At 36.4% G+C, this 14,921-nt stretch overlaps 2 protein-coding genes across 2 annotated transcripts in view; one reads left to right on the top strand and one right to left on the bottom strand.

The window, feature by feature from the left end:
- LOC107666799 (beta-1,4-galactosyltransferase 3) overlaps positions 1–7,317 on the top strand; it is a 56,522-nt gene extending 49,205 nt beyond the window's left edge. The window contains exons 3-7 of the mRNA XM_016458242.1: positions 517–752; positions 2,363–2,550; positions 2,949–3,071; positions 4,209–4,313; positions 4,510–7,317. Of these exons, the coding sequence (XP_016313728.1) occupies positions 517–752; positions 2,363–2,550; positions 2,949–3,071; positions 4,209–4,313; positions 4,510–4,675 (818 nt within the window). The 3' untranslated portion in view covers positions 4,676–7,317. The remainder of the gene's footprint in view (positions 1–516; positions 753–2,362; positions 2,551–2,948; positions 3,072–4,208; positions 4,314–4,509) is intronic.
- Positions 7,318–8,557: 1,240 nt separating this feature from the next.
- Positions 8,558–14,921, bottom strand: part of LOC107666798 (protein LYRIC-like) — a 7,309-nt gene continuing 945 nt past the window's right edge. The window contains exons 2-13 of the mRNA XM_016458241.1: positions 13,475–13,564; positions 13,292–13,376; positions 12,898–13,104; positions 12,753–12,806; positions 12,495–12,662; positions 11,845–11,904; positions 11,621–11,683; positions 11,413–11,534; positions 10,567–10,677; positions 10,399–10,485; positions 10,214–10,322; positions 8,558–9,419 (exon numbers count right to left, since the gene is read on the bottom strand). Of these exons, the coding sequence (XP_016313727.1) occupies positions 9,349–9,419; positions 10,214–10,322; positions 10,399–10,485; positions 10,567–10,677; positions 11,413–11,534; positions 11,621–11,683; positions 11,845–11,904; positions 12,495–12,662; positions 12,753–12,806; positions 12,898–13,104; positions 13,292–13,376; positions 13,475–13,564 (1,227 nt within the window). The 3' untranslated portion in view covers positions 8,558–9,348. The remainder of the gene's footprint in view (positions 9,420–10,213; positions 10,323–10,398; positions 10,486–10,566; positions 10,678–11,412; positions 11,535–11,620; positions 11,684–11,844; positions 11,905–12,494; positions 12,663–12,752; positions 12,807–12,897; positions 13,105–13,291; positions 13,377–13,474; positions 13,565–14,921) is intronic.

The raw sequence follows: 14,921 nt of genomic DNA, 5'->3' as shown, positions 1-14,921 counted from the left end.
ATTTAGATATATTTTTTTATTTTATGACTTCCAGGTTCCTGGGTTCTTCCCCTCAATCACAAAAAAATACTGGAAATGTGCTGAAAAATTCAGTAATCAAAAGATATGGGAACCCTATAAATAATAAAAATGGATCGTCATGGATAGCATGTCAAATCTGGGTTTAGTCATGGATAACTAATCTAGGTTTTTCAGTACAATATAACCATTACTGTATTAGGAAGATACTGAAATTAGATTTTATACCGAAATGAGACTATAAATACTTTCTTCTATAAACCATAATAGTTTCTGCAAAAATATACAGTCCAGTCATGCCAGCAGTTTTCCATGTTCTACATGTCAAACTAGTAAAACCACTTTGCAGCTTGTTAGCCTTTGGTTCAAAATAAATATAAGTGTGAATCACCTATAATGTTTCCTCCTTTGAGAGTTTTTAGACCTTTCTAAATCAAAGTCAAATGCTTCAACCTCATCCAGCAAATATTCCCGTTCACACTCTTTTCTTATATTCAGGTGGACCAATTCATGTCACTTTCCCCTCTGGGCTTACACTTGCCGAGGTGGAGAAGAAGAATCCACTTGTTGTTCGTGGAGGGCGCTATAGGCCGCCAAACTGTGAGGCTCGCCATCGCACTGCAATTATCATTCCCCACAGAAATAGGGAACACCACCTCAAGTTCCTCCTCTACTATCTGCATCCCTTCCTACAGCGTCAGCAGCTCAACTATGGCATCTATGTCATTCACCAGGTGCGTCTGCAGCCTGTTATTGTTGTGATTTTAATTTGGTGATTCAGAAATCACTTGAAATCTTTTTCTGAAAAATATGTGCAGTTTATAAATATTTCTCGCTGGTCAAGGAATTGTATTTTGACTCCCAGTAGACAGTCTCTCAGTGAAATGACAGCAAATGTTGAAAAGTTTGTTCTTCATAATAATATTGCCACCTATAGTAGAGATGACAATGAAAAAATAAAAAAAAAATTTCTAGTTAAGCTGCAATTGGTACATTTTCCAAGAAAAATGGTAAAATACGTTTTTCGTCGAAGGTTTGTATTTTTGTCATTTGATTCGCTCGTGTCAATAAAGGTCAGACTATCATTCTTACATTAAACCCTAGATTAATCCATACATTATGTCTATTTTATTTGGTTGCCAAAGCAAGTTTTATTCTCAGTTGGCACCTTGTGAGTGTTCATTTTAGACCGTGCTCTCACAGTTTCACATTGCACAAAGATGTATTTGTTGCTTGGTTACATATTAAATATGCAGCTCTGTTATAGTACAACTCAACTGTGCCTCCTGCTGTTTGCTGTCAGAGCCAGTTGTAATCACTTTATCCTGTTATAGCTGTCGATCTAGATGCAAACCTGTACAACTCACTCTGACAGGTCAATCGCTGGTAATCATTTGCTCTCCCCTCCAGCTGATCTCTCATTTTAGTGAAAAAAAATGATCCTAATACAACAGTGTGCCAGATTCAGACCTGTTTTCCTGGGCTATATTGTCTGGTTTTTATTATTGTTGGTTTTCTGGGTCAGTACAGTTTTATGTAGGATTATAGATGTACGGCATGATATTTCTGCAGAGTTTTGAGTTGCATTGTTTTTGCTCCGATTAGTTTTTGCTGAATTGTTAAACTCAGTGAGATCCTATTTTTATTTGGTTATATTTTTTTATGCTGTTGTAATTATTCAATAAAAATGATTATACATGATTATACTATTATTCAGCAAGGATTCATTAAATTGATCAAAAGTAAAGTTAACTAGACTGTGTAAAACGGATCATAAAATGTTTTTTATTTTCATTTAGTTTAACTTTATTTACTAAAATAACTAAAGCAAAAACTGAAATAAAAATTATTAAAAAACTAACAAAGACAACTAAATGACTAAAACTTTAAGTAAAATTACAATTAAAATATCAAAAGAAAAAAATCAAAATATTAACAAAAACTACAATTAGCAGTGAAAGTGAAGTTTTGCATTTAACAATTTTTCACACAAATGCTGTTCTACAAAACGATGGATTACCATGAAAAGAAAATCATCTTCTTGCTTATGTTCCTGACTTTGATATTCCCACTTCACGTCAACAGGCCAAGGATTAGACTGTAATCCTTATTAATCTGCTCTCTGAAAATCCTGAACATTATAGATTCAGCCCATTTTTATGAGTATAGATGTATATACAGGCTGCACGGCTGAGTTTGTATGCTTTGTTTTATCAGTATTTGTGTAACTGGATTTATATGGACTCATTTGTTTTTTTACAGACACTAAATAGTAGCTTAAACATGTGCGCTCAGTTCTTACCATTATGAATAGTTCAATAACAATACCGGTCTGTGTGTGAAGGCTGGTAATTACACCTTTAACCGAGCAAAGCTGATGAACGTGGGATTTCGTGAAGCCATGAGGGACGAGGACTGGGACTGCCTCTTCTTTCATGACGTGGACCTCATTCCAGAGGACGACCGCAACACCTATGTCTGCGACACTCATCCCAAGCACGCTGCCATTGCCATGGACAAATTTGGCTACAAGTCAGTGTTCTTCACGCTCTCTAGCTGCATTTCATTTGACTTCATGCCTGCATTTCACACCTGCACACAGATTATGCAAATATACATGATTTACTGTCAGAACAATTTACAATCTATGTATTTGTGGAAAAAAAATCTTTGTAAGCTGCATTTTGTGTACACAAAAAATTCAATAGTATTTTAATGGATTAATAGCAAAAATGAATGATAGCGTAAGAAGCTTCCAAGAAAGATTTTTTGGTTGTAATTTTTAAACCACAAAAAGGTGAAATATGTAATAAAAACAAACTTATGTAACAATAAAATGCTTATAGTTGAATAAACACTCATAAAATGAAAACCAATATGTATATGAAGTGACTAAAAGCTTGACGTTTTATATTGTTGTTGTCACTCAGGTTGCCTTATAAGATGTATTTTGGAGGAGTGTCGGCTCTGACCCCTGTTCAGTACCTCAAGATGAACGGTTTCCCAAACAATTACTGGGGCTGGGGTGGTGAGGACGATGACATCGGTGTCCGGTGAGTGAGCACGGGGGATCTTGGGTTTATATTTGCTTTGGAGGGATTGAGTGCATGCATAGATGATTTGTGTGTGTATTAATGGAGGGGTCTGTGTGGGAGGAGATCTGTCTTTGTGATGCAGCTGGCCATGAACCACCTGTCTTTTCCAGCTTCTCTAGTTCAAAGCTAGAGTGTCCACATCTGACAGTGTGTTACCGTCTGCTTTATAGAGGTGGATTGTGTAGTCGAGTCATGGCTCACAAGCTCGGCCACATGCAAAGGATCAAATATATGAAATGTAATATATAGTTATTCTGTCCAAATAAAATGAATTGAAATCCATAGAAATTGTAGTAAATATATATTTAAAGCAAAAAGCTTGTCAAAACAGACTTGAAATTATGTTTAAAAAGCTTTGAATTTGTAGATAATTTAAATGGCACTAGTATAATTTGAATTTAGCTTATATACACTTTGAAAGTGTATATATCTGCAAGAATCTTTTTTATATATATTTTTTAAGTCTTTATTGCTCATCAAAACTGTTTATCAAAACCACAGTAAAACATTATTTCAATTTAAATGACTGTTTTCTCTTTCAGTAAAATGTCAAATTTAATGTATTCTATGATGGCAAAGCTGAATTTTCTGAATCATTACTTAAGTCTTCAGTGTCACATGATCCTTCAGAAATCATTCTGATTTGCTGCTCAAGAAACACCGTTGTGCTGCTTAATTTTTGTGGAAACTGGGATATGAATGTCTTTATCTTCACGTTTCAAATTTTATGCATCCTTGCTAAATAAAAGTATTAATTAAAATAAAAGAAGAAAAGACAGAATTCTTACTGACAACAAACTTTTGAATGGTAGTGCATTTTACCATATTTACTAAATGAACTTTTGTGGACCAGAGTGAAAGAGCGCCCCAGAATGCACGTGTTAAACTTTGTTGTATAAAAATTCAGTAAATTCCTCCTCCTGCAATTCTGATTCAAATTGCAATGCAGCTTCCTGTAAAGTGTCTAATAGAAATAAATTCACACTCATGAATTGAATTGGAACCAGTTTCTCAAATTTCCTATCCTGAGTGTCTCAGTCCACTTTTTTTGCCGCACTGTCTAACTTTCTTCTATCTCCTATCCTATCTTCTCAGGGTCTCACTCGGAGGAATGCTGATCAGTCGTCCGTCTCTAAAAGTGGGCCGATATAAGATGATCAAACACAGGCATGACAAAGGCAACGAAGTGAATCCCAAAAGGTACATTTGCCTTACGACCATCTGATAAATCACTTTCAAACCAAGCAGCTTTCTGTTGCAAAATCTGCATTTGGAAACCTTTTGTCCTAATGAGAAATTCCCAATTTCCTTAAATATTAAATATGAAATTTTTTCTTTAATATGATGACATCATCTCCTAGTACTTCCTCCATTCAAGCGGTTTCCTCTCATCCAGGTTTAACATGTTGGCTAAGACTCGGCATACGTGGAAAGAAGACGGCATGAATACAGTGGAGTATGAGATCGTATCCCGGGATTACCAGCTGCTTTACACCAACATCACGGTCAACATTGGCACCGAGGCAGCCCTGCACCCAACCAAAAAAAAGCCTGCTTCATAGTTGACTCCCAGCATTCTTGTGGATCCCAGAGGCACTAGTCTTAACGTCAATGCCGTACTGCCTGCAGACCACTTCACCCACATGCACATGGCCAGTGAATTCAAGGGACATCATGCCTTTACTGCACCACACACCTTCTGTTTCCTCTGTAACAGCGGTGCCATCTAGTGGTCCCATGATTCTCTGTTCTTTCTCCCTCTCTTTTTCTCCAAAGTTTGACGTTCTGATCCTGTGCTCACTGGTTCACTTTATCAGTCAGGATGCTGCAGAAACTTCATCAACTGGTCCACACACTGACCGCTTTGCAGACTCTGTGACGGGCTACTCTGCTGGAAGGATGTGCTTCCTGACAGACAGACTCTTCATCTATCCTCTGTGCCCATGGGCACCATTTAAAAACCTATGTTGCCTTAGAATCAAGCTGCACTCTCTCCTTACATTTGTTTCATGATGACTGAAGCATAGCTTCGGCTGCCTGTGTTTGATGTGTCGCACTGGGTGAGGCCGAGTCTTAGGGAGGGGTAAAATTTGTTTTCTGCCACGTGATGGAAACAGTGAAGCAGGCCAATGTACTACATAAGCAACATTGTTTGCTGCACAACTCTGTGAGTCTGGTGCATTTCCTGTTCATTAAATTAGTACTTTTGATGTACTGTATGTACTGTATTGTTATACAGGCAGGTGGATTGATATTTTATATATCTTCCATTTCGAGTATTTCAGTCAGAACTGGCCACTTTGGTAGTAATAACCACTTTACATATACAGATGTTCTCCTTTTTTCAGTTTTTTTTATTTTTTATTCCCGAATTGTCGTAATTGCCTTTGGTTGTCTTAGTAATAACGTTGGCTTTTATAATCAGCGTGCTGCCTCTCATTTTCATGAATTACTCAACACATTGTATTTTATCTGCATGATTTTTGTTTTTGTTTATTTTTTTATGATTGGCTGGTTATGTGCAGTTTGCTTTGGATTAACAAATAGGCTTGTTGAATGTAGCTACATCTCCTTTTGGTGAGAAAATGTGACGTCAGTGAACAGCGCATCGTGTTGTGTCCATTTGGTTGACTTCGTGAGAAGTCTTTGTCCCATATTCCCATTTGTTTATTCAAAGAGATTGCATAAAAATGCACTTACCTTATTAACGGAAACCTTTTTTAAAGACCTTCAGCCTCATAAAATCACAAGCGTAAATTGTTCGTAAAACCATTTTTAAGTAAATTGTCCCATTGATTCAAATATGCTAACTTTCGTAAAACCATTTTTACATATTTGCTTTGAATCAAATGCGCTAACATTTGTAAAACCATTCTTATGTAAATTGTTGCATGGTTAAATGAAATGCTAACATTCGTAAAACCATTTTTAGATAAATTGTTAAATTTGAATTGAATGCTCTAATATTTGTAAATTCGTTCTTGTGTAAATTGGAAGTAATGAATCAAATGCGCTATCAATCGTAAACCATTCTTGTTTAAGGTGCTGCGTTAAATTAAATGCGGTAATGCTCACAAACCATTATTGCATTGAATGCGCTAACATCCATAAACATTTTTATGTAAGTTGTTGCTTTCAGTTGAATGTGCTAATATTTGTAAAATCATTCTAAATTGCTGCATTAAATTAATGCGCTACGGTTCATAAACAATAAATTGTTGCATTCAGTCAAATGCGTTAATATTTAAAATCATTCTTGCATGCATTTACTTATAATTGTGTGTGCGAATAATCATAAAACAGTTCCATTCAATGCAACCATTTACATTGGAATGGTTACGAACAATTTACACATTGGTCGTTTTGCTTGCTGTTCATAAATGAGGCCCGTTATTGGTACAGTCTGAAAAAAAAAAAAAAAAAGGTAAATTCTCAAACATTTAAACTTACCCCTCTGACTGACACAGATGACAAAAGAAATTGTTTTTGTATGTTTCAAACATTTCATATTTAAAAATGCAAAAATTCTCATGAATTTGGAGATGGATCTGTGCATGTGTGGATACACATTTGTGATACTAAGAGAAATAGATCATATGTGGTTTTTCGAATGCTGCTGTTCTGTGTGAATGTGAAAGGTGGAGGTGTCGCTCCCCTCTTTACTAGTTTGCATGCTGTTGGGAGCTTGTGATGGGTCCTTTAAAAAAATGGTGTTGGGTCATTGAAGGAAGTCATCGGATGTCATTGAGGCAGAGATACCAAAAATTAATGATTTTTTTAACTAGCATGTTTTATTTTCTTTTTTTTTTTCTTTTTCCTTAGTAGTAGTCTTTTTTTCTGAATTATGAAAGGGTGTATTGAGTAAACACTTTTGATTTGAGTTATTTTGGGACGTAAGGGGCGACTCGAGATCTTTATTCTTCACTTTGAGAATTTATATTTGATAACTATTCACATCACCATCATAGAAGGTACTTAGAAAACTCTGTTGTTCAGCCATGAATGATATAGTTTGATATGTACAGATGACAGGCTGCACACTACTCAGGTGGGGTTATGGATCCGATGTTTCTAAATGTGCCTTATCGGGCGTATCTGGAGTTCTTCAGTGGGCAGTGCTCTGAACACAGGGCATTTGTTTCTCTTTAAGAAGTCTGCACACTACTCAGCGGCCTTATGATTTAATAAAAGAAATGTTAATGAACTACATGTCTCGTGTGTTTTGTGACTGGTGTTTTTTAGAGATTTGTGGAGGTCTTATTTTATAGGACCTCATTGATTTTTTTTTAATGACAGTTACAGTTACTTTGCTTTTGAGATATTACATCGGCCATTAGAAAACCTATATCGGTTGACCTCTATAAACCTTATCGTAAGATGCAATCATTTAACAGTCAACAAGAACTAACAATATTTATCCCTCTTAAAGGAATAATTGAACCAAAAATAAAAATTTGGTCATCCAAGATGTAGAGAAGTTTTTGGTCATCAGAAGAGATTTGGAGAAATTTAGCATTACGTCACTTGCTCACCAATGGATCCTCTGTAGTGAATGGGTGCCGTCAGAATGAGAGTTCAAACAGCTGATAAAAACATCACAATAATCATCATGGAACCACACGATGTCCATGAGTTAACGTGCTTTTGTAAGAATCAAATCCAATAAGACATTTTTACCTTCAATCCATTGCATGTCTGAAATATGTGTATAATCCATAATATTGCTTTCTCCAGTGAAAAAGATGCCTGGTCTGAATCAGGAGAGAAACATGCAGACTGAGCACAGTTTACAACTGAAGTAAGCAAGTAAGTAATATTTATTTCTATAGCACCTTTCAAGAGCAAGTGTCACAAAGTGCTTTACAACAAAATTGTAAAATGAAGAATAAAAATAGACATGACAATAATAAAAAAAAAAGCAAATTGGACAAAAGCAAGTTTGAACAAGTGAGTTTTCAGCTGCTTTTTAAAAATGTCCACAGATCTCAGTTTCAGAGGAAGAGCATTCCACAACTTGGGAGCAACTACTTTACTTTACTACTACAAAGGACTAGGGACAGTGGGGAGGACTTTGCTACATTTCTCCAAATCTCCTCTGATGAAGAAACAAACTCATCTCTGATGGCCTGAGGGTGAGTGAACTTTAAACAATTTTTAATTTTTTGGGTAAACTATTCCTTTAATGCTAATATTAAGAAATGAGACCTTATCTAAAGTGTTACCTACATTTTAAAATACACAGACAGTCTTTGGGCTCCATTGACTATCATTTCATGGACATGACTCCCACAAATATATATTTTCAAAATATTTTCTTTCTTTTCTCTGGAACAGCATGAGGGTGAGTAAATGACAGAATTTTCATTTTTGGGTGGATTTGTCTCTTTAAAAAAGTTGTATAATTAAAAATCGTTTGCACCAAATAAATAAAAACAGTTGTCAGAATAATCAGACAATGACACAGGTGTGCAAAGAAACACTTTAATCTTTATTACTCATTAAACGACTTATATTAACCAATAAATACAAAAGAGGAAACGGCATGCAGCTGACAGATCGTTGCTGTCATCTTGCACAACACAAGTTAAGGCATTGAAATTTTCCTGACACTGCTGTACCTGGTGTAACATTGATCACGAAAAACCTGGCCGACGTCACTACTACTTCACCAGAGCGAATGGTTAATAAGCTGTTTGTCTGATAATAGCGTCATCTACTCGTGCTCACCAGCAGCAAGTCTCTCAGAGTTCGTTACGGTTTTCACATATGGCTTGATTTGTTGCTTTTTCCTCCTACAAACCGGCTAAGTTAGTGCACTCTAATCTGCCTCAGTGTTTCATAAATTAAGGATGAGACAACGGTCTCATGTAACAGCTCAATGATCTATAGGTTCCCGGTGGATCCTGTGCGTGTATCTTAAGTGTTCTTGATACGTCCCCAGTGCTTTGCAATGATCGCCAGGATCTTCTTACAAAAATTATTTTGATGCAAATACAAATCATATCAAATTGACTGTACTTAGCAATTAACATACATAAAAAACCAAATGAAGTGTCCCTTCATGTGACGTGTAACATTACAGTACTTTGTCTAGATATACCTAATGGGATGTAGACACTATATGGGATTCACAACACGGTGGATTCAAGTGTATCAAAAAAAACAAGTCACTCAGGAAGTATGAAATTCTGTACAACCCCAAGATTGCATATGTTGTCTCATCACTTCTGTATCTTCATGTCTCTCTTCTAGCTTTCTTCTTTTTGACTGGTTGTTTCGGAGACTCCCTGCTGTCATCTGCTTTTTCTGGTGGAGAAAAATAAAGACCTGAAATCAGTTTCTACAGGTTTTATGAAGGTAAATATAAGACTTTTAAAGGAAATAACTTTTACTGTACCTACTAATCACATTCTTTATTACGATTTTTGTCTTGTTTTCCAGTACAAATGTCTTAAGATTCATAAATCAAGATACATTTACTTGAGATACAAAATGGCACGAGATGTCTTGTTTTCTGAGAAATGTATTCAAATGAAGTGAGTTTATGATTAAAACAAGACTTCATATCTTCATTTGAAATGTATCTTGATTTAGGGATGTTTGCAGATATTTGTACTGGAAAACAAGCCAAAAACTCAGATGATGATATTCATTTTAACAATGCATGCAACATTTAATGCCATGATGCCTTTGTGTATTTAAGATTTAAGAACAATGCATGCATCATTTAATGCCATGGTGCCTTTATGTATTTAAGAACAATGCATGCATTATTTAATGCCATGGTGCCTTTATGTATTTAAGATTTAAGAACAATGCATGCATTATTTAATGCCATGGTGCCTTTATGTATTTAAGATTTAAGAACAATGCATGCATTATTTAATGCCATGGTGCCTTTATGTATTTAAGATTTAAGAACAATGCATGCATTATTTAATGCCATGGTGCCTTTATGTATTAACGATGTTCTAATCCGATTTAAGACCTTTTAAATGCCTTAATTTGTGTAAGGGCAATATAAGATTTTTTATAACCTGCAGAAACCCAATGAAATGAATGATCTTCCAACTTAAAGTCTATATGGTGTTTGAACGTACTTTGTGTTGGTACAGGAGTGGATCTGTCAGTCGGCTCAGGTCCAGTCATTCTCCGTTGCGTCTGCGCTGGAGCTGATGGTACGGCACGTGCCGTGTCGTCTACACGTGGCTGTTGAGAAGTCGACACAAACCTAGGACCTTGTTTTATTGCTAATAGCCAATGAATGTTGAAAAACATCTCTCACCCCTGCTGTGGCAGCTGAGATGTTTCCCGCTGCACTCTGTGCCGGTGTTGCAACAACGCTCGTGTCTCTCTCAGCTTTCACCTGCGGCTGAATATGATGCATGTATTCTGCGTTAGGTTTGAAGTAACAGATCAGTTATTTGGAAATGACTTCTGGTAATATCCTCACCTGAGCAGAAGGTCCAGCATTCTCCATCTTCTTCTTCTTCTTTTTCTTCTTCTTAGCTTTACCGCTGCCAGGGGCGACTGCTTCGTCTTTATCTTTCTCGTTATCGGACTCCTGTAGAAAGGAAAGAAATGAAATATCAGCGGTTTTCATTTTTGGCTCGACTACTTGGTCAAAGGAACTAAAAGAATAGTTCACCTCAAAATTAAAATTCTGTCATCATTTATTCACCCTCGAGGTGTTTCAAACCTATATTAATTCATTTCAGCTGCTGAACACAAAAAGACGATTGTTTGAAGAATTCTGGTAACCAAACAGTTGACTTTAGCCATCGACTTCCATAGTATGGAAAAAAGCACTTTTGAAGTCAATGGCTATCTTTGTGTTCGACAGAAAAAAGCCATGGAGACTTACATGTTAAAGATCACAATTTCCATTTTTGGGTGGACTATCCCTTTAACATTTCAAAGTTTCACATATTCACAGTCCTCTGATGTCAGTTAATGGTCACATGACATGCAGGTAAACAAAATATTTCATCTTTTTTTTTTTTTTTTTTTTTTTAAAGAAGTGTTTCGTTTTATTTTAAAATTATTTAAATTTTCCATTTTTATTATTTCCCTCAACTCACAAACCCAGTTTAGGAAAATTCTGTTGTCATTTTACTACTTGCTTTATTATTTGCATCACCTAATCTTTTTCTCTAATCAACCAATATTTCTTCTTAATGTAGAAACACATCCTGGATTCTCAACCCAGGTCAGAACCTGATTTCGATTTGCTCTCATTCATTCAGAGAGGTAAAAATGAGTGCATTTTCACAAGCCCACAGCTGCATGACAGACTGACCCGTGCCACTTTCGGGACCAACGGCTCCAGCGGCGCTGCGCTCACAGGCTGTTGCTCAACATAGTTCCCCCACTCCTCTGACGGAGCGTTCCAGTCACATGATAGATCTGCAGATGTGCTGTCTTAGGAACACAACAGCAACTCTTAGTAAGTCTGTGACTAAATTTGTGAGTCAGAAAAGGTTTTGGGCAAGTATAGATTTTCTTACTTATTCCAGACCACTCGTCATCCAGTGGCACAGGAGGCTGAGCACTCCAACTCAGGTCAGGCACTGCAAACACAGAGGACTACATGCTTTATCTTCATGGATCTAGTTTTTACACTGAGATGTGATAGATCATGGTGCAAGTGGTACAGAGAAACAGTTCCTGGCTGAATATGAGCAAATCTAGTTTAGTTATGCATTAATTTCATGAATTCTGAATAAATTACCAGCAGTCAAGCCACTGAATGAAGCTGGAATATGAGATCCATCCACAATAGTCCATGAGCCTGTATTAAGAAAAACAAACAAAAAATATTATATACACATATGCCTATGCACACTAAAGCTGAATTTATTTGATCAAAAAAAAAAAAAAAACATTACTCTTGTGAAATATTATTACAAATTTAAATAACCGTCTTGTATTTGAATATATTTTAAAATGTAATTTATTCATGTGATGACAAAGCTGAAATTTTAGCATCATTACTCCTTCAGAAATCATTCTTATATGCTGATTTGGTGCTCAGGGAGCATTTCTTATTATCAATGCTGAAAGCAGTTGTGCTGCTTAATATTTTGTGTGAAAGTTTTTTTCAAGACTCTTTTTGATGAATACAAAAAGTTCAAAAGAACAGCATTTATTTGAAATAGAAATCTTTTGTACCATTATAAACGTCTAAACTGTCACTTTTGATTAATTTAATGCATATTTTCTGAATAAAAGTATGAATTTCTTAAAAATAAAATAAAAATGCATCTCCTGCATGAACACCAAGGCATATATGGAGCATGTGCCACAACCTGACCATCATTTTAATAAGAAAGATATATATTAAAAGAAGAACTTGTGATTATTGAAACTTTTTTTCAGCACCTTCCATATCTTGGGGCCAGAGAGAGGGTTCACTAGACTGACGCTCGGTAGGAACGGTCATACTGGTCCAGCTCTCTGCCTGAACACTGGCCATCTGAGGAGGAAGCTGCAGGCCCAGATCGCTCCAGCCAGAACTGTTAACAGCCACTTCCTCCCAACACGGCATCACTATAAGACCACAGGAGGCATGATCATTATCAGTGCAAAAAAATATTTCTTCAACTCACAGTTTGTTAACATTGAAAATGAACTGATTACCTTGAGGAACAACAGCGTCTCTTACAAAACTTGCTTCAATTTCAGGTGGGCCAACTAAAAAGGAGGAAAAAAATAATGATTTTGATTCCCCTATTATACATCCTCCTGTTATGTACCATAAAAATTATAACAGCTGTAAACATACCCTCTACTTCTCTTTGGATTGGAGGTGTAGAAACAGTGGTGGTGATGGTGGTTTCTGGTTCTTCTGGTGCGGTCTGGTCTTCCTCCAGGGTACTAATGACACTCGAAGCCGCTGTTGCTACTGGGCTGCCTGACCCATCACCCGGAGCCTTGTCCTTCCGCCGCTGCTGTCGTTTCTCACGGTTACTGACCTTGGTTTCCCAGGTACCTGACAGATTACAATTACCATGACAATCATGATCTGACAACTGTATGCAAATAAACTGTAAGTGCTGAGTCACAGCTATTAAGCAAATACCGTCTGTTGCGAAAACACACATGCAAATATCTATCTATCTGAAGCAAAATCAATTCTTATATAACAAATCATGGGATTCATATTAATCAAAACATACCTTCATCAGGTTCTTTGCCATCAACAGATGTAGAGGATTTTTTCTCTTTTGCAGGAGGCTTTGGCTTTTTCTTGTTCTTCTTTGCCTAAAACCACCAGGAACATCAGGATGAGTAAATTACAGTATTTAATTTTTGGGTGTACTATCATTTTAAAACTACAGTAAATGTTAAAATAAATGAACCTTGTCAGTCTTCACTTCTGGTAGCTCTTGACCGTCAACCACTTTGGCCTCTTCCTGGGGTTCAACAGCAAGTCCGTTCCTCTGGGCTTTCTGTCAAACATTTAGAAAAATGCTGACTTTTTAAAATAAAAACCAATAGGAAGTAATGGATGTAAAAGTTTTGCAACGTGTAACGTTTTCCCCTATTTCTAATGCCATGTCAGCTTCTATGTTCAACGTGTATGTACATGCATGTTTTTTTTTTATAGAACTGGGATGCCTGAATGTCAAATAGTGTTATTTCGATCGTGAACGAATCGGTGTATTTAAATGAATCTTTTCAATGAACGACTCGTTTTGTTCGTTGGTTCGAAGCGCGTGACAGCTTTCTGCTTTTCATAGCTTTCAGTCACGTGACCGGCTCGAAGACTTGGGGGGCAAAACATCCATAGAACTGCAGCACAAGCCTGTCAATTTTTCATCGGTTTCACAGCCGCAAATATTTAGATCACCTCTCAAAAGAATAAAACATAGGCATGTATAAAGTTTTGGCCATTTGCAATCCATATTAAGCACCCGCGGCTATATTTGAATCCTTAAACAGTGCGACAAAACGTTGTAAAACACTTAAAGTGCCTTAATATATTTAAAACAGTAATATTAAAACATCAAATTCAGTAATCTCTATATTAATGATGCATAGTTTACATAGGCAAGCAGATGAGACGGGAATATGAAGAATAAAACAAAGGTATGTGAACAAAATGCAAGTTTTGGCCATTTGCAATCCATATTAAGCACCCACGGCAATATTTCAATCATTAAACAGTGTGACAAAACGTTGTAAAAACACTTAAAGTGCCTTAATATATTTAAAACAGTAATATTAAAACATCAAATTCAGTAATCTCTATATTAATGATGCATAGTTTACATAGGCAAGCAGATGAGACGGGAATATGAATGCAGTCCGCTTAATGGTACAGCGTTTTCCTTATAATGGTTTTCTATGGGAAACCATTTAACGTGAAACTTTGCACATTGTGTTTATATTCTGGGTTCATATGCTTGCCTGCACAAAATATACATCATCAATAAGGTGTTTACTGAATTTCACCTTTTAATATCTGCGTTTTGCTACATTACTACTTAATGCAAACTGCGTAAAAATAACTGGCGGTCAGTGGAGCAAAGCTTCGTTTTGCCCTCCAGGTGGGCATTCCTATAAGTGTGTGACGTCACATGAAAACTATCAATAGCATTCGAGTGTGGGTTGTGAAACGCAATCTCATTGGTTGGACCTAATGAATAAATACGCCCTTCACTGAACCATTCTGTGTTTTGAACGAGGCGAACTGAACAAACGACACATCCTTCGCGACAAACCCAAGGTGTGAAAACAATGTACAGGTGCATCTCAATAAATTAGAATGTCGTGGAAAAGTTCATTTATTTCAGTAATTCAACT

The sequence above is a fragment of the Sinocyclocheilus anshuiensis genome, unplaced genomic scaffold, assembly GCF_001515605.1.
Source record: "Sinocyclocheilus anshuiensis isolate Anshui unplaced genomic scaffold, SAMN03320099.WGS_v1.1 scaffold267, whole genome shotgun sequence".
Classification (NCBI taxonomy): Eukaryota; Metazoa; Chordata; class Actinopteri; order Cypriniformes; family Cyprinidae; genus Sinocyclocheilus; species Sinocyclocheilus anshuiensis.
This window is presented reverse-complemented; position numbering and strand designations above follow the sequence as displayed.